General features: G+C 40.6%; 2 protein-coding genes and 1 long non-coding RNA gene across 4 annotated transcripts in view; 1 reads left to right on the top strand and 2 right to left on the bottom strand.

Moving 5' to 3' along the window:
- Positions 1 to 3,839, bottom strand: part of PSKH2 (protein serine kinase H2) — a 31,315-nt gene extending 27,476 nt beyond the window's left edge. The window contains exon 1 of the mRNA XM_045806035.2: positions 3,309 to 3,839. Within this exon, the coding sequence (XP_045661991.1) occupies positions 3,309 to 3,493 (185 nt within the window). The 5' untranslated portion in view covers positions 3,494 to 3,839. The remainder of the gene's footprint in view (positions 1 to 3,308) is intronic.
- A 2,913-nt stretch (positions 3,840 to 6,752) lies between these two features.
- LOC123797915 (uncharacterized) lies at positions 6,753 to 15,279 on the bottom strand. The gene is made up of 2 exons (XR_015725803.1): positions 10,642 to 15,279; positions 6,753 to 9,274 (listed from the first exon to the last, which is right to left on the bottom strand). It is a non-coding gene; the product is annotated as an uncharacterized LOC123797915 (long non-coding RNA).
- An 8,195-nt stretch (positions 15,280 to 23,474) lies between these two features.
- Positions 23,475 to 25,213, top strand: part of ATP6V0D2 (ATPase H+ transporting V0 subunit d2) — a 42,250-nt gene continuing 40,511 nt past the window's right edge. Inside the window, exon 1 of one of the 2 annotated variants that reach the window (XM_045806032.2) lies at positions 23,475 to 23,775. In XM_045806032.2, the coding sequence (XP_045661988.2) occupies positions 23,646 to 23,775 (130 nt within the window). In that variant the 5' untranslated portion in view covers positions 23,475 to 23,645. The remainder of the gene's footprint in view (positions 23,776 to 25,213) is intronic. The other variant, XM_045806031.2, reaches the window with a different exon arrangement.

Genomic DNA, 25,213 nt, shown 5'->3' with positions numbered 1-25,213 from the left:
AATCCAACCCCTCATTTTACAAATGAGGAAATTTGAAGATCAGGTTAGCAGATTGGTTGTTTAAGTTCTAGAGTGAGGATGAGAACCCAGGTTGCCTTACTTTTATTGTAATTTGCTGCTCTTCCAAATTACTAAAACTTCTCCCAGGAAAGGATGCCGGCGGATGGAATGTGCTCAGGGAGTATGTAGGGAAAAGTAATGCTTTCAGTTGCGTACTCAGTAACAGAGATTCAAATGCAAATGTCAATCTGGGCTCTAAATAGCCTTACTTCTTTTTGCTGAGTTTATTCTTCCAGTAATTGTCCCCGTACCTATCTGTTCCTTGTATTCCTGTGCTTCCTGAAGAAAAATGGCACTTGGCTGTACCAGCTTACAGAAATCACCTTTGTTCTCTGCAGTGCATTTAATTTTCTGGCCAATTACTTTATCAAAACAGATAGCAATTTACTCATCTTAAATAGATTCTGTCGCCTCTTCTCTTTCCAACTTTGCTTTTTTATTCACATGCACTTCCAGGTTGATTTTGAAGATAATCACAGGCATTTCAAACTCTATTGCTTTGCAGACCAACCAAAATTTACATTTACCTCTAATGTGGATGAAAGCACTTTGCAAATACTAATTTATCACTATGCCTTCAAAACTGCAGGCAAATTCATTTGCTCACGGAATTAATCATCAGATATCAGATGATTTACCATCTCTGAGGAACTACACTCTTTTGTTTAAAGAAAAGGAGCTTTATTCAATACTGCTAAGGGGCCTTCATATACCAAATATTTGAAAAAAAAAAATGCTACTAATTTGGCAGTGAAGGGAACAGTAGGCTTTAAGCCAAAATGTAGAGTAGTGGAGATAAATGGCTTCAGATTGAATAACAAATGTCCCATAACAAATTCCTGTAACAGCAGCCTTGCTTGTGAGCCCTTGATGGCCATGAATGGTGACTATTTTTATGACTTGAGTGGCTATGTCTTCTGCAGTGCCTGGCACAGAGGGTACAGCAATAAATGTTGAATGAAAGAATCATTCACTGAATACATATTATTTCCAAATGATCGCATATATTCTGAAAACATTAAGGATCGAATCAAGCATCGGAGAAGGTATTTACAAGGCCATTCCATTTCGTATCCTTCCACTCCTCCACTCCTACCCACCGCCCAACAGAGCAGCCTCAAAGTTAATTTTGTAGGTGGTGCAATTTTACATCATCCTCGAAACTGAAATGATTACTTTCACTTCAGCTGCTACAAACTGGGAATTTTTTTAATATGTATTAAAAAATGAAACCCAGAAACAATAATACCATCACAACTTATTTGATAGAAGCAATTGAGAAAGTGCATAGAGTCAGATTTAAATTCTGTCGTCTCTATTCTGCAAGAGTTATAAGTGGAATCACAATGCAGAAGAAAGACAACTGTATTCTAGACTCAGTTCTGCCACTAACTTGGACAAGTCACTTAATCTTCTGGGGCTTAACTCCTCATCAGGGAAAGAGCCTTGAGTTAGTCACTAGAGCCCTTACAATGTTGTGACCCTCCATCTCTATGACCCCTTCACACTCTGAAGGACTGGGACTACCCTGCAGGTGGAGGCTATGAGAGTGGGTAAGACTGGCCCACAGCAGCCTCATTTCTCTGGCTACAGATGACCGAGATGCCATCTAACCAATTCGGGCATGATAAGATCCCATGTCCATTCTGATTCAAGTTCCATTGGATCAGTGAACTTGGTGTCTGAGCTTAGCAGCTACTGGACTAATCCACAAGGTTCCTTGTATTAGAAGTTCCCAAGTAGGGGTGCAAGGGTGGCACAGCGGTTAAGCGTCTGCCTTCGGCTCAGGGTGTGATCCCGGCGTTACGGGATCGAGCCCCACATCAGGCTCCTCCGCTATGAGCCTGCTTCTTCCTCTCCCACTCCCCCTGCTTGTGTTCCCTCTCTCGCTGACTGTCTCTATCTCTGTCGAATAAATAAATAAAATCTTAAAAAAAAAAAAAAAAAAGAAGTTCCCAAGTAAGCCAGGAAGTGGCTCTGCATAGACTGTTCACAGCACTGCAATGAGTGAGCATACAATTAGAGGGCTAGAAATGTCCCTGAGAAGCCAGACAAGCCACACACCACTGTGTCCCACCAACCTCTGCAGAGTGGACGAGGATTTCAGGATTTTCTTCCTCTATATGTCCAACATGGTACACTCTGAAGAAGTTATTTTTCAGGTCCAGCCAACCTGTCATCCTTGCTCATTTCTTGCAGGGAGTCAGCTAGGTCTTATGGTGCTTTATGAAGGCAATACTAAGCACTGCACTAATATCTCAATGAAGACTTGTGTCATGCACTGCACACCACAATTTGCATATATTACTTTAGTTATCCTGACAACATTCGTATGGGGTAGATATTATTATTATCCCCACTTTACTGAGGCAAAAACTGAAGAAGGAGCAAGGCTAAGGAACATTCTCAGTCACACATGATAAAAGACACAAGAGTAGATCTCAAGCCTCGCTGATTCAAAGACTTGTTTCTATTCCATGATCTATGGTCTCCTCTTCCAGAATGTGGTAAAGATCCTTCACAAACAGGCCTTTCTGGACCCAGCCCCAGCACATTTGTGGCAAGGCCCCCCCATCAGCCCTGCAGGGGTTAGGAGGCCTTCCTCCTTCCCCAGCTCTGAGGTCAGGGATTCCCTCCCTTTCCTTGCTCCTGTTCCTCCTCTACTTTCAGTCTGGAATTTTCCCAATCCTCTGCCCTCCCTGCTCAGAGGTGCCAAAGAGAATTTGCCCCAGACACTTGTTAAAAACAGTGAAGATTTTATTCCAGACTATTACCACTGGAGTCACAACTATTGCAGTAGGGGAGAGAGACTGACTTCAACTCTGTTGAAACAAAAGGCAAGAGCGTCTCCAACACTGGGCAGGCAAGCTAGTAGAAAAGTCCTAGAGGACCTTAGTGGGGGGGGGGGTGTCCACGTGACTGGGCCACCTGTGTTTGCTAATTGGTGCTTACTGAAGTTGGGCTCCTGCCTTCCCACAGAGACTGGGAGAAAGTGGCCTCCTGATGACACTTCAAAGGGATGGCACCTTTGTCCCTGAGAAAGACATTCTTGGGTTCTGGAAGACTTACATCTCAAAGAGGCAGAGAAAGAATTTAGGGACCTCAGAGGCCTGTCATCTGAAAGAAGGCTGTCTAAGGTTTAATCAAGCTGAAGGGAACGTTAAGGCCATCTTGATGGGTGCTTGGTTTATCCTCCTCAACGCAGTCCCAGGCCAGCCCCTCTGCCAGTGCTTCCCCTGGCTCTTTACCTGGCAAGGACCCGGGCGTCGAACCTGGCGCGGAAGCGGGCCACCTGCATCCTCCGAGCCGCCTCGGCCACCTCCTCGGGCCCGGGACCTATGCCTCTGGAGCTGCCCTGGGCTTGACCCTCCTGCTTGACCGGGGCCAGCACAAGTGGCTCTGGGACCACCTTGGTGCTCGCGCCGCAACCCATGCCTCTCGGGCTGCAGAGAGGCCGGGAGCTCTAGGTGGGGCTGCGCGTTTATCCCCAGAGCAGTCGAGCGGGGGCGGGACAGGTCCGCCCTCAGGGCCGGCTTGGAAAGAAACCCCCGCTGCGGGTCTTTGTTAGGAAAATAACTTTCAAAAGGTCCCGCAGCCCTGAGGCTGCCTTGATGGTCACTGACCACTTATCTGTATGTAATGTTTGACAGGGTAAAAGCAAAGGGGACAGGAGCCTCGGCTTAATTCTCTGGGCCTCAGTTTTCTCATCTGAAAAGTGAAGATGTGATCATAAAAAATTATGAGTCAATAAAGGATATCATCTCTGTAAACGATCTTTATGTCTCCAAAGCTGAGCTCATATCCAGATGACATAAACATTATATATATATATATATATATATATATATATATATATATATATATATATATATATATATATATATTTTAAACTCTAAGAGCTTATACTATTTAAAGTATGTAATATTATTGTACTCTATTGCATTAATTAAACACACTAGTCTGTTTCTGGTACTCCACTAACTCTCCTACAGCTGGAAGAGCCTTGCCTCTGGATGATTCACCTGAAATAGAAAGACTAGGAGAGGTGCGCCTGGGTGGTTCAGTCGGGTAAGGGTCTGCCTTCTGCTCAGGTCATGATCCCAGGGTCCTGGGATCCAGCTCCACATCAAGCCCCCTGCTTGGCGGGGAGTCTGCTTCTCCCTCTGCCTTTCCCGTTGGCTTGTGCTCTTCTCTTGCTCTTTCTCTCACTCTCTCTCTCTCAAATAAATAAATAAAATCTTTTTTAAAAGTTAAAAAAAAAAAAAAAAAGAAAGACTGGGAGAAAACCAGATGTCTAGAACCCAGCTTAACAGGCTATGCAGTTACAAGAATAAAATATGTAAAAATAATAAGAAGAAGAATAAGAAAGAAGAAGAAGAAGAAAATAATAAGAAAATTACATAATCTCTATTATATAGAGATTGTGTAATCTTATCAGATAATATATAATATATCATTATTATATTAATTATAATTATACATATATAATCTTATGCTTTATATATTTCATCTTTGCATTCACCGTATCCATATATGTCTGAATATGCATATTTTATATATCTGATAAATATTTCTTTTTGATAAGTTGTATTTTATGTATTGATTAGATATCAATATATTGATTATATATAATTTACATTGCTAAATTTTAAGTAAATGATGTGTGGAAAGTGAAATTCCGTCAAGACCAAAGCAAATCAAGATTAGGCACCCCTAGCAAGTTGCAGAAGCAGAACTGGAGGCCAGTCTGGAAACGTCCAGGGGGGTGTGCTTTCAGTTGTGCCATTTCTTTTATAATTTAATTTAATTCTTGGTTTGATTTAACACAATACCTGTGATGAGTCAATTAGTCATGGATTTGCCCAGAAGAACTGTATTTTGAAGGAAAATTTGAAATAGGACTTGGGGGTCGCTGAGAGAAAAATGAGCTTATCCTGCAAAGGGAGCTGAATCACTAAGTAATGAACTTTTCCTGATAAAGAGCCCCCAGAATCCTCCGAGTGCTAGGAACAAAGAGAGGAGATCGGTTTTAAGCAGGTTGTAAGCTGGTGCTGGTGTCTCAAGCTTTTGAAATAATTCGCAGAGTAAACAATATAAAGCAAAATGGAAAAGAAAAAAAGGCTGGGGGGGGGGACACAAAGGGACAGAAATAAACTGTCAAGGTGCTGCTCAAAGAACAATGTTTATTACTCAGAAAGCCCTAGTGAATGGGTGGTTTGGATACCTGTGGCCCAGCAACTGGGACGCATGCCCTCTAAATCCTGAGCCTGGGCAGCAGGGAAGGCATCCAGGAGTTAGGAGGCAGCCCTTCTGTGTGTCTGGGTTCCCCAGGCTGCACAGAGCTCTGGTGTCCTGGCCACAGCTGGCTGCACAGCAGGAAAAGCTTTGTCAAGAGCCTCTCACTCAGCCTGAACCACATTCCTTGAAAATTGGCTAATACAGTCACTGATTTTAAAGCCTTTTAAAATGAAAACAGTAATAGAAACCATTGATTCGTTCTCTTTGGGGAAAGCACCAACTATTAACTAGAAGTGTTACTGGTAAAATAAATCTCGTGCCTGGAGAAAAAATTAACTACTTAATGCATTCACACTGTTACTTTTAAAGCTTTCACCAAGTTTTGAAATGTTGAAATGTCAAAGTCACATCGTTAAGTATGTTCTTTTAGCCCAAGTAACCCTCGAGACAGGGTGATACCTAGAGTAACATGTGGAGTAATACCTTACCTACTACACAAGCTCCTACGTGTCTTACTCTTTATTGTGCATAATTGCTTCATTATTTGGGAGACCTCTCAAACATTGCTTGGGATACGTGCTACTTATACATGAATTAACTATTTATAGTTATTTAAATTACACATTTTATCTTAGTTGAAGTAATAAAATTGTTAAAATGAGCTTTAGACTTAAGGCCAGTTTTAAATGAATTTTTATTTTTATATCAAGTGTTTCACACCTATGAGTGGCTCCCTATAACACTCATACCAGCTGAATAAATGGAAATGGTGTTTAGCATCTGGTTCTGGGCTAAACTTTACTCCAGTGCTGTTTTCTGAAGAGTGTTAAATGAATTGAACCTCCAGCTTCCGAAGAAAAAAATCTTACCTCATTCTCAACTTCCCTTCATTGCCCAAAAGTCACAAATTCTTATGAAATGGTCAGCCATAACATTTATAACAATATGTAAATATTGCTCCAATCACTGTGCCAGGTTCCATCCTATAACTAGTTTTTTAAAAATCAGAGTTAGAGGGGTGCCTGAATGCCTCAGTTGTTAAGCGTCTGCCTTCAGCTCACGTCATGATCCCAGGGTCATGGGATTGAGCCCCGCATTGGGCTCCCTGCTCAGCAGGAAGCCTGCTTCTCCCTCTCCCACTCCCCCTGCTTGTGTTCCTTCTCTCGCTGCCTCTCTCTCGGTCGAATATATAAATAAAATCTTAAAAAAAAAATCAGAGTTAGAAGTTAAATCCTGAAAAATGGGGATAAATCCTAAAAACTGTTCTGGGCAATACAGATTCCGAACCCATAGAAACTTTCTAAAATAACCCTCTGGCTTATATTTCATAAATGGATTTATGTAACTTGACCCGTGAGAGCTATACCCCATGAGTTATAATCCAACTCTTAAAGAGTAGTCCACTGAGAGCATGGAAGGAATTATGCCAAATCAAAACCCATTAAAGACTCAGATTATCATTTAGAGAGAATTTATTTAACTCTTACATGAGCAAGATTGGTGGAAACCATGAAAAAAATTATAAACATTTTGTATTCTAGTCTACTGTCGATCTTCAGGACATTTCAGTAAAGGAGAGCAAAACAAGAAATTAGGGGTATTGCAAGGAGCAAAACACTGGGAAGCCCTACAATTCTATACCCTCCTGTATCTTAAAAACAATATCTATATATATATAAAAACAAAAGGCATTTTAAACAGATAACATGAAGAATTTGTTTCATTTAGAATTAGATCCTCCTGGAACAACTGCAATTTGGTTGTGGTTGTGTCTCAAGTCTTACTTCTCTTTAGAGCCTTCCTGCTGGGATCCATTTTCCCTCAAGTGATCTCACGCCTGAAACATCAGTTTGAAGGTGCTCATCTGATTGACTTCCTTTTTCCCAAGGTGTAGGATTTGTGTTGGTAATGACAACTCGCATGGGGCTCTTCTAAGCCAATTTCACAGACACAGCGACGCGACTGCATGATGGCAAGAGCGCCAAGCTGCTCGCTGAGCTTTGTTCCCATGAACAAATAATAAAAGAGTCTCAAAGTAGGATGCCTTTGTGTGAAAGTCAGAGCCGGGAGAAACTTTCCTGCTTCCCTTGGCAGACCCTTTCTCACTCTCACGACACCTTACCAAAAAAGAAAGAAGAAGAAAAAAAAAAAGACCAGAATCCGGACAAGTCAGGAGAAATTTTCAATGACTGAAAATGTTTTTCCTTCACTACAGTAATGAATTATTCATGCTAACTTGAATATCTCTGCATTTGGCACTAAATAAAGAGTACTTAGCTTTTGTAGAATTTCTAATTTTAAACATTCTTCATCTTATAATTACAAAAAAGAAGACAAATTATTAGTATATATAGTATTATACTGTAGGTAAGAGCTCTTCCGCCCAAGTAAAAACACAAATTTCAGCTTTTTTATGGTAGTGAACCAGAGAGGTGGACAGCCGTCACGGTGAATGAAGTTTCCCTGTTTTAGTGCATCAGCTGAAGTGGGGAGTCTTTCACTCTTCTGAGTTGCCTAAAGAAATTCTGTCTTTTCAAGGTGGCAATTTGAATCCAAAGTCTTTAAAAAATGATGGTTAGAAATGTTGAGTTACATCGAAAAATATTTACAATATGTTGGTGGGCAGAAAAAAAGAAAGCCCTATATGGTGTGATCTCATTTTTAAACTCACTAATGAGATAAATTCCTGTGGCGAGGACGGAAGCCTCTGGCTGATAAACAGTAAGGAATTAGGCCTGCTGACAACCATGTGAGCGAACTTGGGAACAGATTCTGCAACCCCCACTGAGCCTTGAGATGGCTAGAGCCCCAGCCTACAGCTTAAGGCCACCTCCTGAGAGCTTGGCTCAGAAAATAGAACTCCCACGTTCAAGTCCCAGTGACACTCTCTACCAGCTCGGTGACCTTAGGAAGGTTACTTAACCTTTGAGGCACCCCCCGCAATTTTTCTCATCTAGGAACCTGAAATAATAAAAATATAAATGTCATAGGGTCGTTGTGAATAACTTAACTCATGTAAAGCACTTAGTACCTGGAAGAGTATAGATGCGCAATAAATATCATTATTGTTACATATTATATATAATTACTCTACGTTACATTAAAAACAAATATAAGCAAATGACTTCAAGGGATATGAGTTATCTATTATTATGTAACAAGTTTCCCCCAAATTTAGCAGCTTTCAAACAACAAGCATTTATTTTTTCCCAGCTCTGAAGACGGGGTATCTAGGAGGGGTGCGCCCTAGCTGGGTGCATCTGGCTCAGGGTCTCAGGAAGTTACCGTCAAGCTGTCTAATGAGGCTGCAGGCATCTCATGGCTACACTGAGCCTGAATGCCCTTCCAATTTTATGTCTGTAACTATTAGCAGGTCTCAGTTTCCTGCTGGCTGTTGGACAAAGAGCCTCATCACACGCACTTCTCCACAGGTTGCCTGAATGTCCTCTCCACACAGCAGCTAGCTTCCCCAACAACAGGGAAAGAGAACAAGCAAGCATGCACAAGTGAAGGAGGAAGAGAGCACTCAAAACAGAAGCTGCATTCTCTTATAACTCCATCTCAGAAGTGACATCCCATCACCTTTGCCATTTGTTCTTGGTCACACAGCAACTCTGGTATCGTGTGGGCAGGAGCCATGCAAGGCTATGACTACCAGGAGGTGGGCATTTGAGGGGGCCATCTTGAAAACTGGCTTCCTCAGAGGTAGAACTCAGACCAGAGAGGGAAACTTCATTATAAAGAGGAATTTTGAAAGTCAAAAATAGGTAGAGATGAAATTGCAGGTTCTTTCCCTCACTGGAGTTAGTCTTGCAAGCACTTGGCCTTGTTGGGGAAGAGAATATTCAAAGTGATTGGACTTGATGAATATTCAAACCTCTTCCAAGCCTGGGTTTCTGTGATCTTCCATGTGGTCAAGTCTAATCATAACTAGATAATAAGTCTCTTGAGGACCAGGACCACTGTGTCCATCCAGCTGTTGAAAAAAAGAGAAGATCTTTATAAATTCTTGTTAAGTCAGTCCGTAGCAAATAGACATTAAAACTGTTAACAGACTGAATCAAAATGAATGTATGCACATCTGTATGTTTATACATTTTAATATATATTTATATCCATACCTTTGTAATCAAATGCTTTGATTTTGCCATGGTAAATCCTTTATAGTCACTTCTTTTTTTTTTTTTTAAGATTTATTTATTTATTTATTTGAGAGGGGGAGAGAGAGAGAGAGAGTGAGAGAGAGAGAGAACATGAGCAAAGGGGGAGGGACCAAAGGAGAGGGAGAAGCAGACTCCCTGCTGAGCAGGGAGCCAACGCTGTGCTGGATCCCAGGACCCCAAGATCACGACCTGAGCCTAAGGCAGACGCTTAACCAACTGAGCCACCCAAGCACCCCTTTATATTCACTACTGTTGCATTTCTCTAGGACTCCATTTTATAAACTTTTCAAAGGTCTGAGATAACTATGGCAATAATAAAAAAATTAAGCTGGGATAACTACAAACTCACATAATTTCAAATAAAACCCCTTGCAAGGAAAATGTGCAGTTGCTAGGAGATAGAGAAATAAAAATTTCAGGGGCGTCCGAGTGGCTTAGTCGGTTAAGCAACTGCCTTCAGCTCAGGTCATGATCTCAGGGTCCTGAGATCAAGCCCACATCAGGCTCCCTGCTCAGCAGGGGAGTCTGCTTCTCCCCCTCTCCGTGCTCATGCTCTCTCTCTCTCTCACTCTCTCTCTTTCAAATAAATAAATAAATAAAATATTTTTAAAAAATAAAAATGTCAAAAAGGATCAAAGATATTTAAGAGGAGAATGGAAATACAAAGGGGATAAATGACTACCAGTGGCATCTCAGCAGAGTATGACATTTTGTAATTTTCCATCCCTGAGGTCTAGACTCTAGCTCCATGTTCTTCCTTTATGAAAAAAAAAATGCACGTGTACGCCTACACTTCAAATTCAACCACTTTAACCTCCCATCAGAATGCAATTCTTTTTTTTTTTTTTTTAAGATTTTATTTATTTATGTGACAGAGAGACAGCCAGCGGGAGAGGGAACACAAGCAGGGGGAGTGGGAGAGGAAGAAGCAGGCTCCCAGCAGAGGAGCCCGATGCGGGGCTCGATCCCAGAACGCCCGGGATCACGCCCTGAGCCAAAGGCAGATGCTTAACGACTGAGCCACCCAGGCGCCCCTAAATGTGCAAGAATTTTATTCAGTGAAATGCTTGTGTGAAGGAAAGAGGGAGGCAGCCCAAAAAGACTAAAAGAGCCATTAAAAAAGGTTGAGTCCTAAAGTGCCATGCAGAGTGTCATCAGGGAGTCCTTGAGCCAGAGTCACCTGAGAAAAAGAGTCCCCCATCTGCCGGAAACAGGTCTTAGTATTCCTGCCACGCTGATGTTGGGGGAGCAGGTGGCCTCTGCACAGATGCAGCTGTGGATTTCAAAGCGCAGAGGCGGGACCTCAGTCACGTTCCCGGAAGTGAGAGGTTCTCAAGGTGCAGTTCTCACTGCTGCCTTAGATACCAACAACTATCAATACAATTATTAGGAAAAGAAAGCAGTGTTTGAATTACCCAGACGACCTATTTTCAGATGAGCATTTTAACAAAAATCAAAACTTGTATTCAAAGAATTTTTGTAAAGTTTTCATAAATATTTCAAACACCAGTCGCTTAGAGACTGATTTCTAACTTAAATAAACCAACGTTTTGTTACTATGTACTGAAACATGCCCTGGATTTCCTTGCTGTAATATTTAAGCCAAACCAAACTCTTTAAAAGAAGTTAACAGGGAAAAGAACCTTGGTTCTTGATTGACTTGTGGTTTCGAGGCATTTCCACAAGTACAAGATACAATTCTCACACAAGCCTTTCTCTCCAGGGAAATAGCTTTCTCTTCCTAGAACATCATCCACTGCATTCTTGGCAATACTTTTCTTTCCAACTGTTAGTCTGTGACCAATGTTTTCACGCCAACATTTTGGAGAAACCTGCTGTGGATTGAAATTGGAGGTCACAGTTTCCTTCCAAACATTAGTCTCAGAATGTAGGACAAAGACCTTCTGCCCAAGAGGAGCCCTGGTCAAGCTGAAGCCAGCTGTGAAAGCTTTCAAGACTAATTTTCTTCACTCTATTATCAACTCTTCTGGTGTCCAAATGTGTCAGGTGCTGCTGGGTTGCAGGAATAGCAGAGAATGTTTAAGTTCAGATTTTATTCCTCCATTATATGAAGCTTTATTTCTGAAATGCTGTTTTGTTTTATTTTGTTTTTCAAGACATTCTTTCATGGTTTATTCACTTCAATTTCCAAATCATGCTGGTGCTTTAATGAAGTAGTAAATTTCTGGGGTGGGTGGTGGGAAGATCTCAGGTTATTAAAATTACATCACTGGTTTGTCCCTGTATGTTTGTGCCTTTTAAAATGTTGAGTATATAACCACTTGCCAGAAAAATAGTTCAGACGAGAAGTCTAATAAATAAAATACAGTGTTTAAAATCATTCATTAGTTCAAATATTTTTGCTCTCATTTTTCTCACCCTTGATCCTAGCCATTACCAATGGTTCTCAAACTTCATTGTGCATAAAAATAACTCAGGGAGCTAGTTTAAAATGCAAATTCCAGAATGCCATTCCCCAAATTTCAGATTCATTGACCCTGGGAAAGAGCCCAAGAATCTGCATTTTTAACCCAATGCAAATGCTCTACAAACCACAATTTGAAAATACTATTTTAGACATTCAAATTTGAAAGTCATTAAAATGTAAACCAAAGATTCATGGCCCCAAAAAAAGATGCGCAGCCATACTCAGTGTTATAACTCTTAAATGGCAGAACTGGCCATCTAAACAGTTAATTCCTAGACCCCAAATGCCTTCTATCTAGGGAAATGGGGATATGAGGCAGCCGCCACAGGATGGGGGTGGAGAAGAGTGGGGAGAGAGAAACAACTTTAACTTATAGATGTATACGAACGTCATTCATTTCCATGTTTGTATCTTATTATTTATTAAAAATATCATGTAAAGTAACATTTTTCTCTTATCAGTACCCTTATTTTCCCATGTCAAAAAAATACACGTTTACCTAAAGGATAATTTTTTAATTTAATTTAAATTTATTTATTTAAATTATTCATTTATTTTAAAGATTTTATTTATTTATTTGGAGAGAGAGACAAAAATAGCGACAGAAAGCACGAGCGGGGAGGAGAGGGAGAAGCAGGCTCCCTAACTGCGGGGTGTGATCCCAGGACCCTGGGATCATGATCTGAGCTGAAGGCAGATGCTTAACCGGCTGAGACACCCAGGAGTGCCTCTAAAGGATGATTTCAAATGGCTGACCAGCATTCCATCATGTACATACTCCACAATGTTATTAAGCATTCCTTTGTTATTGGATATTTAGTCCCACTTTGTAGAGGACACTGGAATGTGCTACCATCATCCCCTTCAACACACAGGATTTCTGTTTTTGGGTTTTGGGGGGGGCGGGTAAGTACTAAGCCTGAGATCAAAAGTCTCCTGCTCTAGGGACTGAGCCAGCCAGGCGCCCCATTACATAGGTATATTAAATATTTGCGTAGAAGTCTTTTCAGTTTTTTCCTTTATTGTTTCTGCCTTTTGCATTGTACTCAGAAAGGTCTTCTACGGTGGAAACATTCTGATGCTAAAATGCACTGTGTAATCAGTCTCAGTATTTTCGATTAAACTTTCTCATTTTCTACTCACCACACAGATGTGAGATCACCAAAGCAAATTGTATCTCAGAGCTCAAGAGTCATTGGAACTGGCTCTCACTGCTTTCCCAGGAAAGTGAAGTGGGGGAAATGATGACCTTACTCTGCAAGCAAATCCCATTCACCTAAATCTTTACGACTTCCTATCTTTTGTGACTTTGCGATTCACCACTCTTCAATGACCCTACTTACCACCCTAACCTATAGGAGGTCCTGTGCGTATTGTGGGTCGTTCAGTAACCTGCCATCTAGTGGTGTAAATAGAGAAGTATAAGATTTTCCCCCCAGAACAGTAACTCCATTTCAGAATATAGCTCTAAGGACACCTGAATAATAAACTCATATTTGTGTAAAATTATGAACGGTTTATAAATCACTTTTAAAATAGTGGAATGAATCATAAACCCGGAGCCAGAATATCTTTGTTCTATCCCCAGTTCTCTGCCGTTATTGATTTCTCGTGTCTGTTTAAAAAACAATCCTCAAATCTTTTGAAGCTGTTTCCCTTTCTTGAAGATGAGAAGGATGTTTTTTATGTTCCCAACTTCTCTGTCATTTCCCTATATGTTTTATACTTCTATTCCACGTGGCATTTCAAGCACTCTTACGTCAAGAGGTTTCTTTTCCAGAAAAAAAAATTATTTCAAATGTTTTTTAAAAGCCATTTTGTAATAATTTTTAAGAGAATTTGGTGAACCAAATAATCTTTAAAAATAAAAAATCTATCTTGCTGAAATAGAACTAGTGTAGTGGAGTTCTATGGAAGCATGCTTTTCTTTACTAGGAAATTGATTTTTTTAATACTAGGAAATATCTGAAAATTTAATGATTAGCCTCAAAAAACCATTAGTTCCTCCCTATTTCTGCAGTTGGTGTGACATTATGTCAAATGACATCCAAGGTTCCATCCTATTCTGATTGTAAGGTTTATTAGTACAAAATCTTTTCTGATTATAAATCTTTCTTCTCTGACATTTTTCTAGCCTTATAATAACGTAAAATAATGACCTTTCTATCTATAATAATTTATTTTTCTTAGTTCATACTTTCTCATAGAAATAGTGTTCTTGGCATAATAATGCCATTTATTATACCTAGTGGTGAATTTTCCATCATTAATTCATGTAATTACCATATGAGCTTACTGCTGAAGCAAGACAGGTCCTGGGATTTCTGCCATCAAGATAGAAAAAATTTAAAAATGGTAAATACTTATAGGAGAGAAGAAAACATTGCAAGGTTGTTACATTTTAAAATGCATGTGAATTCAAAAAAATATATAATTTCTTCAAGTTACAGATTGTTTATACAATAGTACAATATGAGTTTTATAACATTTAAAAATAATTAATGTTATAAATCAGGATTTCCCAAATGTTCCAAAGAATACTACTTCTGGTTGTTAAAGGCATAAATTACCTGAAGAAAGGGAGCCCTTGTCCAACCAATTGTTTGAAAAATGATGTTTTCAAGTTAAGCAGCTTTAATCACCAAAGCACTTCTCAGAGACTTTTTATGTCAATATGCACTTTGTCCAAGGTGGGATATACTTATCTATTGCATTTCTCAAACCCACTTGTCCACAGAGATTTCCTTCCCCTCCCTCCCCCAGAACATCTCTCAGGGATGCTGAAAACAAAATAGGGGCGCCTGGGTGGTGCAGTCGTTAAGCGTCTGCCTTCAGCTCAGGGCGTGATCCCGGCGTTATGGGATCAAGCCCCACATCAGGCTCCTTGGCTATGTGCCTGCTTCTTCCTCTCCCACTCCCCCTGCTTGTGTTCCCTCTCTCGCTTGCTGTCTCTATCTCTGTCGAATAAATAAATAAAATCTTAAAAAAAAAAAAAAAGAAAAAGAAAACAAAATAAATTGTGGTGAACATAAAGGGTAAATAAAACCAGTTTGTGAAATAACAGATGAAAAGGTAAAAAAAATAATAATAATAATTTGTAGTCTAGAAAGAAGAAAAGAAGGGCTTGCATTTATGAAGACCAATGATGGCTTGGGTAATGGAATAAGAGACAGGTCATGACAGGATTCCTTGAACTTAGTGAGATGTCTAAAAGCAATCTTTTTTTTTTTTTTAAAGATTTAATTTATTTATTCGACAGATATAGAGACAGCCAGCGAGAGAGGGAACACAAGCAGGGGGAGTGGGAGAGGAAGAAGCAGGCTCACAGCAGAGGAGCCTGATGTGGGGCTCGATCCCAGATCGCCGGGATCACGCCCTGAGCCGAAGGCAGACGCTCAACCGCTGTGCCATCCAGGCGCCCCTAAAAGCAATCTTTTAACATGAACAACTGGAAGTCTCTTGTTTAGACTTTGATGTGACATTTTTCAAATGAAATGATTTACAGGTAAGGTCAATCAAATGAAAAGAGGCTTACTATAATGTTATGGTGACCTCTTGTGGTTCAAAACCAAAATGACCCTCTCCTTGAAAAATTAAGTCTGGCGCCGCAGCAGAAAGCATTTTGGAGCTTAAATAACATTTTCCCACGTCCACCCAAACTGTCTGCAGTGGTTATCTCTTCAGAGTGGTGTTTGAGGAAATTTCATCTCATGTATTTCTGTAATGATTGAAGTTTGGCAAAAAGTACGCATTGCTTTGCTGAACAGAAAAGAAAACAAAAAGAACAACATATAAAATATAAGAGGAAACAATCATTTTTCTCAGGTAATCATTCAGAATATAGAATTTGGATTAAAGTACTAGTTAAGGTCCACGAACTTTGGAAACAAGCAGCCATTCTAAGATTTTGAACTTTTTAACTTTGCATAGTTATACCTGTGTAAATATTGCATCTGGGTATTATTATGAGTGATGATTGATTTTTGTTCTTTTCTAATCAGATTAAGAATTTTTGCCATAGAGCAGATTTTATAATAAGAAATGAAATAGGACCACTGAAGAACAATGAGATATTATGAAGGAAGGCATATACTGTATTAGGGCCAGGTTTAATTAATATATGAAAGCAAAAATATTATTTTGTTAAAGTACAAAAAGTGAATCATTAGGGCAGACAGCACATTGCGAACCACTGACAGAACAGGTTCCATAGCCAGCCAGCCGACACCTGAAATACTTGTAGTTTTCTCTTCAGGAAGAAGAAAGTATTAAAATACCCTTAGGGGCGCCTGGGTGGCACAGCGGTTAAGCATCTGCCTTCAGCTCAGGGCGTGATCCCAGCGATATGGGATTGAGCCCCACATCAGGCTCCTCCGCTATGAGCCTGCTTCTTCCTCTCCCACTTCCCCTGCTTGTGTTCCCTCTCTCGCTGGCTGTCTCTATCTCTGTCGAATAAATAAATAAAATCTTTTAAAAAAAAAAACAACACTTTGGATTATCCCAAATCAACAAAGTGTAGATAGTTTCCCTTCTTCCTCTTCTTCTTCTTCTTCTTCTTCTTCTTCTTCTTCTTCTTCTTCTTCTTCTTCTTCTTCTTCTTCTCCTTCTTCTTCTTCTTTTCTTCTTCTTCTTCTTCTAATCCTTTTTTTAAGATTTTACTTATTTGAGAGAGAGAGACAGAGATAGCGACAGAGAGTGCAACCGGGGAAGACAGGGAGAAGCAGACTCCCCGCCAAGCAGGGAGCCTGATGCCGGGTTCGATCCTGGGAAGGCAGACTCCCAAAGGATTGAGCCACCCAGGCGCCCCCATAGTTCCACTTCTAATCTCAAACATAAAATAGCTCAGAGAAGTCAATGGTTCTGATGACAGTTCGCAAATTCTCCTGTTTATAAGAGGCAAGTGAAGCCCGAAGTGCGCTCGCGCTTGGTAACACCACGGCTGTTCTGAATCAACGCCCTCGGAGCAATCTTGGTTTGCCTGCAGTGTTCCTGCGCTGAATTCAGAATTCAGTCACATGCTCTCTATTTTTTTTTCTCACCATAATCCACGGTAATCATGTTGAGATTTTTGAAGAACATACACAGGAGTTCAGTTCATGTGCCTTTAAAACTCATTTTTTTCAGGATGGTATTTTTCTTGGGCTGACATGGGAGGTTTGCTTTGTTTTGACAAGTTCTAATTAGAACAGCTGAAGTACTGCAGGGGGAATGTTAAGGAAAGGTAATAGCAAACCCATCTACAAAAGCACTGTCTCTACGGAGCACATGTGCTCTGCGAAATCCTCCACCCCTGGTTACTGACCTTAGCTTCCAGTGAACAGCGTGGGGTCATCACACCACCTGCTGTCCCACCCACTACACTGCAGACTCTTGCCTTTTTCTGGACGCAACGTTAAACCTGAGCTTTGGGAGAAAGGGCTGATTCCAGGTCTGGGCAAAAACTGTACAAAATGAGCATGGAACGTCCTGTCATTACAGAAAGCAAGGAAGCTGTCAAAGATGACCAGCGTTATGGCAAAAGAACATGCTATATTTAAATCCATAAATTAAAAATACTATTTTTTTAATAAAAATAAAACTCTTATTGGTGACTTTTGGAGGATGCTAGGGAACAAACTCATTACTTGGAAAAGTGGAACAAAGTAGTTAATTAAGCATTTATCCTGCCTTTCTATATAAGAACTGTAAGTTAGGGGCACCTGGGTGACCCAGTCTGCTAAGCACCCAACTCCTGATTTCAGCTCAGGTCATGATCTCAGGGTCCTGAGATTGAGCCCTGCTTAGGGCTCTGCACTCAGCGGGGAGTCTGGTTGAGATTTTCTCTCTCTCCCTCTCCTCCTCTCCCTTTGCCCCTCTCCCTCTGCCCCTTTCCCTTTGCCCCTCTCCCCACTTGAGCACTCTCTCTCTAAAATAAATAAATAAAATCTTTTTAAAAAAAGAACTGTAAGGGGCGCCTGGGTGGCACAGCGGTTAAGCGTCTGCCTTTGGCTCAGGGCATGATCCCGGGCGTTCTGGGATTGAGCCCCGCATCGGGCTCCTCCGCTGGGAGCCTGCTTCTTCCTCTCCCACTCCCCCTGCTTGTGTTCTCTCTCTCCCTGGCTCTCTGTCAAATAAATAAAATCTTAAAAAAAAAAAAAAAAAGAACTATAAGTTATGGTAACCAATAATTGATAGTACAAGTTTTTTTTTTTAAATAGAAGTATTCCAGCTAATAAATGAAGACAGAATGATAAACTAAAAAATAATCATTTTGTTACTCCAAATGAAATAGTGGACCTAGGTGGTAATCACAAATAGCTGCTGACATTTTTTAAAGTGAGACATGGGGTGCCTGGCTGGCTCAGCTGGTAGAGCATGCAATGCTTAACCTCAGGGTTTTAAGTTCAAGTCCCACGTTGGGCATAAAGATTACTTAAAAAGAAGAAAAAATCTTTAAAAAAAAGAAGGGAGAGATGTTACCTTTATCCTCATGGAAATATTCAATACCGCCATGAAGTGTTCTTACAAAACAATCTAAAGTAAGAGTGATCTAGCTTCCAGATCTAACTGCCAATTTATAGGAATTACAGGAGACAGAGCAACAAGTTAAATGACACCTCAGGAGCAATCACCAAATTCCAAACGGTGGAAACCTCTATAGAACATGTGACCCAGTTTCTTAAACAAAAAAATAGCACTAGTGGGAGGGAAAGTATACCTACAAGAAAGTCAAGAGACATATAAACCACTTGGTTTGTCATTCAAACAAACCAAATTAAAAAAAAAATGCTCAGAAAATTTGAGCACTGGATATTTAATATTAACAAATAACTTTGGTACATAATAGAATTATATTGTAAAAGGGTCCTTATCTTCTAGATAAGATACTGAAATTTGTGCGTAAAATAAAATGATAAATCGGGTTTACTTGAAAATAATTCAGGGTGAGGAGCAAGTGGGCAACATTACAGATCAGGGGGTGACAAACTATGGCCCAGAGGCCAAAACCGGCCCATCTCCTGTTTTTGCAAATGAAGTTTATCAGAAGCCAGTCATGCTCCTTTATTGATGTGTGGTCTATGGCTGCTTTCCTGCAACAATGGCAGAGTTGAGTAGTTGTGGCAGAAACAATATGGCCCACAATGTCTAAAATATTTGCTATCTTGCCCTATGCAGAGAAAGCTTGCTGACACCTGGTACAGCTAAATCAAAATTGGCTATGAGTGGATTGTGAGTGAAGCTGGGTGATGCTTACATGGCGGTTATAGATAGTGTTATGGGACATGTAATGTTTTAAAATCTAAACCAACCAACCAGTAGGTACAGCTTTAGGAAAAGGCTTTGACTTTATCATTGAGGATGGCATCCTCGTTCCACTCCAAGGTGATTCCTACCCAATACTCTACCTCTAAAGACACTCCCAGGGACTGTTCAAAAGTGGTGTGGCTGTCCACCTTGAGAACTACCTCAGAGCTTAGCAAGGCCTTGGCCTGCCTTAGTCCGCTGCATCAAAACCTTCAGGGACACCTGGGTGGCTCGTCTGTTAAGCATCTGCCTTCGGCTCAGGTCATGATCCCAGGATCCTGGGATTGAGCCCCGCCTCGAGCTCCCTGCTCAGCAGGGAGCCTGCTTCTCCGTCTTCTTGTTCTGCCTGCTGCTCTCCCTGCTTATGCTCCAGCTCTCTCTGACAAATAAATAAATAAGATCTTTAAAAACAAAACAAAAACAAAAACGTCCAGAAGACTGTTCGCAGGAAGCATTCTGGATCTCCTCTGCTTCTGCACTGTCCTTTGAAGAGCCTACCATGTCTAGAATAACAGGATAACAGACACTGTAGCTCTATTTCTTGGGAAAATAAGTTGATCCTCTAATACTATGAAGCTAATGACACTTGAAAGCTCTCAGAATTGAGACAAAGTTACCATACAGCCTATATATCTTATAGATACATATCTTATACATACACACATGTATGTATCATGCTGCAAAACCCCCAAAATAACCTCATTCCTCAAATGCACTTACCAAATACAGGGTTTCCTAGACAAATGCAGAGCTAAGGATTGTAAATGCAAGTTAGGTCGTTTTAGAAGTCCAGTCTGGTTCCTCCAACAAACAGCTCCCCTCAAGGTGAGCTACTAAGCAGCTGAGAGACAGAAAGATGAGTGAGACCCTGCTCTGGCCCGAACGATCTAGTGTGAGAGGATTAGGACTGCAGTGGGTGGTGCTCACAGGAGGAAGAGAAGAAGCCATGGCAGCAGTTTTCTTTTATTACGGACTTAGTACACAGGCCTACATGAGTTAACCATTCTGAGGATTTTACCTCACTTAATCTTTAAATCAACTATAAGGTAAGCATTATTATCCTCATTTTACACATGGAAGCCACCGGTGCTTAGAGAGGAAGTGACTTAAACCCATACTCTGCCATAGTCCAATCTGCTCTCCTAAACATCGTTGGTAGTTTAAACACTGAAATGAACATTTTTCTTTTGCTGGCACCCTGAGGACGCATTTAGAAAGAAGCTCCAGATACATGTCAATGCACTGGATTTCCTCTCATCTCTCACGAGTTGGGTCTCATCTCTGACAAGTACCTTTAGCAGGAATGAGACATTTTTGTTTGTGCCAAGTTTGAAGGATTATGTGAAGAGAAGTACTTGGCCTGCCTCTTTCATGAATTTTTATAATCGCAGAGGAAGTTGGTATCTATCTTTTTTTTATTATTATTATTTTGTAGTCTTTTAAGAAAAAATTTTTAAGTAACCTCTACACCCAACATGGGGCTTGAACTCACGACCCTGAGATCAAGAGTCCGATGCTCTACAGGCTGAGCCAGCCAGGAGCCCCCGTATCTATTATTTTAAAGAAATATTGGAACTTGGCTCTGCATAGAAATGTAAAAGATGGGATATTAAAGAGTCTTTTTGCACACACATACACAAAATTCTTTTCTGAGCCTGTTGACATGGAAAGCCTGCTCTGGGCAAAACTGAGGATTGCGTGTTGTGCTGTAAGTGTTTCACAACTGGCTCTCCCCCCAGAATATGTGTGCATAGGTTTATTGTAAATTTTACTATTATAAAAGATATGTACCATCCAATTTACAAATAACAACAAAATAATACTCCATATTGTAAATTCCACATAGTTCATCAATTTTAACAGAAATCTTTCATTAATCTTTGTTCAACTCTAGTATCTATAGCCAAATTTTGTTTCAAACAACAAATAAATGTAGTTCCAAGATGAACGGTGGTTGATATTTTTATTTACACTAAAGAGTAGAATGAAATTGAAACAATAAAGATATCTATCAGAACTTCACTTGTCCCTTATTAGTGAATGCTATCTTTGCTGAATCAGATCGTGGTTTTTGAGTGTGGAAAGACTATTTCTCCAAAATTTGCAATTTACAATGTAATGGCTAGAGATACCACATACTTTTAAGTTTAATTTGCATTATTAACGTTTTCTCAAGTCTGGACAAACAACCAACTAATAGATCAAGCCCTGATTTGTACCATTTGCCTACTTCCCCATTTTAAGCACTCCCACCATGGTCAACTTCAAGCTACAATAATGAAATCATTAAACCCTTACTTGAAAAGAGATGTGTGGTAACAAGCCATTATACAGAATATCTATCCTGTATGTACAGTAGACGTAACCTCAAGTGCATAAGTAATAGTAATATACTAAAATGATTAGGGAATGATGAATTTGTTTTATAATTTATTTAATTGTAGGCTTGTATTAAATTGAACTGTATAAAATTACTGATAGGCAACCATTTTTTGGTCTACAAAAGTTGTAAGTTCATATGATTCAACCTAAAAGATCCTCAGGGAGTTTGGAGATGGTGGAATTATTGGGGAGGGTTGGATAATAATGATGATAATTGATGAGGTTGGGGAATATAGGTGAGGTTCACTGGGGTGGAAGCCCAGAGCTGACGACCAAGAAAGAATTCTTGAGGCGTCTTTGGTGCAAAACTGGTGGTTTATTAAAGCACAGGGACATGACCCATGGGTAGAAAGAACTGCTGCCCCCGGATTCTGAGAGGTGGCTGTTATATACCATGGGGTTGGGGGAGGTAAGGAAAAAGGGAGGTTGAGAAAATACTTTCATATGTTAAAGAAGATTCACAGGATACCGGAGGCCTTGCCATTGTCAAGTTAAGGTTGTTTTTCCCTCTAGCAAGGCGTTAACATTAAGATGGTTGGGAACTTCCTGGAGGCTGCAGATTATAAGGACGTTTAATTGTATCTACTGTTCCCTTCCGGAAGCTGGGTTATTGATAGAAATGCTTCGTACTTGTAAACTGCTAAGACATTTGTAAACTGAGGGAGACTTAAGTCTTGCAGGATTGTGGTATCTATAGGTTAACTATTTCTTTGCCCTTAAGGGCAGCCAGGAGCGCCTGAGGAAGGTCACGTACATCCCATGGCGGGGGGGGGGGGGGGGGGGGGTTGCGGGGTGTCAGTTTCTGCTTTGTCCTCAGCCAGCCTTCTGTTCCCTCATCAATAATCAAAAGAACCTCTACTTTTTATTAAATGCTTTCAAAGTGCTGGACACTGGGCTAAACCAAGTGTGGCTCTCTCTGATTTTCAACAACTAAAGCAGAGTTTCTTGTGATTCACTCTTTCTCCCAGCTTGAAAATACTGAGACAGAGACTGGAGAATTTCTGACACTTTAAATTCAGTTAAGAATTGGACACAATATATATGAAAGTGAAATACTACATAGGTAAAGTAGTTTTCAGGGTATTTGACACAATTTTTGAGCTAAGTATAGGAGAGAACAAGCACTCCTTTTTGGAGCATGAAACTCAATAATTAAGCCCTGGCTTAATTAAGTACGTGCTGTATTACCACCTGTGCATTTTGAGCTATCTCACAGTTTCTGAGATCTGGTTTCTTATCTGTGATTTGGGTAATAATACTATCTGCCCAGATATGTGTTCCAGTGATTGTGAGATTTAAATGGGAAAAAGAAAATAAAGAATGCCTTATAAACGGTCCAATTTAAAAAAGGTAGTGGCTTATTACAGAATCACAGCTCTATGTATTTGCCTCCAGGATTGCTTTCTGGGCTCTGCTCCCAGACTTGGGGCTGGGGGCAGGGGGGTAAGGGGGCAGGGGGCAGGGAGGGTGGAGGCGTGGGGGTAAACAGCTATCAGTCTTTGCAGTGTTAAGACATTTCTAATCATTTGTTTTACAAACCACTGCATTGCTGAATTAGCTTCTCAGGATTCTTCAAACTGCCTGCTCCCAACTGATCTATTTACAAAACATATATTTTTAAAAAAGAAAAAAGCCCTCCGTTTTTTCATATTAATAGTCCTCAAGAAATTTAGGACAAATGCAATTCACAATGGAGAGCTCAGAAGCTCACATGGAGGGAGGAATGTTCACAAAACCTTCAGGCGTTTCAGGACTTCCAAAGGCAAAAGCTGGGAGGGGGCCAGTCGCCCTGGGAGGGAAAGAGCAGAGGCCTGACCCTCCCTTTCTCCTACTCCGCTTCTCCCGCTGGCGGTTTGCTCCTGGGTTTACTTGGCTTATCTCGCTGATTCACTGTTGCTGTGAAAACAAGGCTGAGCATGCTGTTGAAAGCCACAGAAACCAGAGGAAACTAGTCATGAAAACCCTGACTATCAGCTGATAGATTTCTTCCTGATAACTGTTAGTGCTTTTTTCCAGACTAGAGCCAATCTTCAGGAGCGGACAAGGATCCGGAGCTGTTTCAGCCCAAATTGGCTGTGATCTCTTTCCCCATGCTTGAGGGCGCCGAGTTCTACTTTAACGTGGACCATGGCTACCTGGAAGGCCTGGTGCGAGGGTGCAAGGCCAGCCTCCTGACCCAGCAGGACTACATCAACCTGGTCCAGTGCGAGACCCTGGAAGGTAGGTGCTGCTCTTCTCACCATTTACAAAGGGAAAAAGGAAGTGATGCTGCCCACTGGAAGCGTGGAGAAGGGACTGTGTTCCCGGGGCCCGAGAGTCCAGGACAGGTTCTTATTCCCAGGGTCCGGATTTCAGGGGTCCACGAACTTGGATGAGGAAAAAAATTACATCTTTCTTTTCAGTTTTCTCTAAGTAAAATTTAGCATTTCCTGGTATCCATGAATGTAGGCAACAAATCACAGTGGTTAGCACTTTGTCAACAAACCATAAAAATTCAATATTTTCATATCCCTATACAATTCTTGCAGATACTTTGAAATATCTTTTATATTTTCATGATTACACAAGTATACTAGGTTTTGCACTTATTCTTTAATCTTGGTGTTTAATGTCTTAATACAGAAGTACAGATTTACACTTTTTTTTATTTTTAAAATTTTTTTGAGAGCGAGCACGTGTGCAAGAGTAGGGGAGGGACAGAGGGAGAGGGAGAGCATCTTAAGCAGACTCTGGGTAGGGCTCGATTTCACCACCCTGAGATCAGGACCTGAGCCGAAATAAGAGTGGGACGCTCAAACCACTGAGCCACCCAGGCACCCCACAGTGTTACACATTTTAAAACATCTTGATAACTATACTTTAACATATTTTGTTTACTCTGTAATCCTATGTATTTTCATTTTATGTATTTATAAATAATATTTGGAGAAGGACTTCATCAAACTGCCCAGGGATGAATGCACCCCTCCACCCCCCGTCCCCTCCACCCCCCGCCCCCCGTCAAATGCTAAGAAACTTGGTCTAGAGAATTTTAGTCTATACCCAGTTTCTCAGTATGTATTGATACGAGATTTATTTGAGGTTTACCTTTAACTGAAGCTTAAGAAAAAAGCCAAGAGATGGCTGGGTGGTGAGGCCAGCCCTGGATTCAAAAGTGCTAACTTTGACCTCTGCCAGGCCTAGGTAGGTGGCCTAAGCCTCACTGCCTCTGAGCCTCAGAGTCCCCATTTGTAAAATGCAATGGTAATGCCTGCTTTGCCTGCTTTGTTTGGAGAAATAAATGAAGTAACACCTGGGAGGTACATGAGAAACCATGAAGCACTGTGGAAATGGAAAATACCTTTTTTTAAAGCACTTCATTGAGGTATGATTGACATACATAAAACTGTATATATTTCATGCATACACCTGGATGAGATTAGAGGTAAGTATGACTCCGTGAAATCATCACCATAATCTATGCCATAGATCTATCCATTACCTCCAAAAGTTTCTTCCTGCCCTCTATTATTATTCGTGTGTGTGTTTTAACTACTTTATCCATGCCGTACAGGAGATCTCTAGGACTTATTTATCTTGTGTTTCTAAAACTTTGTACCCATTGACTTACACATCCCCATTTCTCCCTTTACTCTGGAAATTATCTTTAAGCTACAAT

This window comes from Ursus americanus, chromosome 9 (assembly GCF_024610735.1).
Source record: "Ursus americanus isolate L20-20 chromosome 9, mUrsAme1.1.p, whole genome shotgun sequence".
NCBI lineage: Eukaryota > Metazoa > Chordata > Mammalia > Carnivora > Ursidae > Ursus > Ursus americanus.
This window is presented reverse-complemented; position numbering and strand designations above follow the sequence as displayed.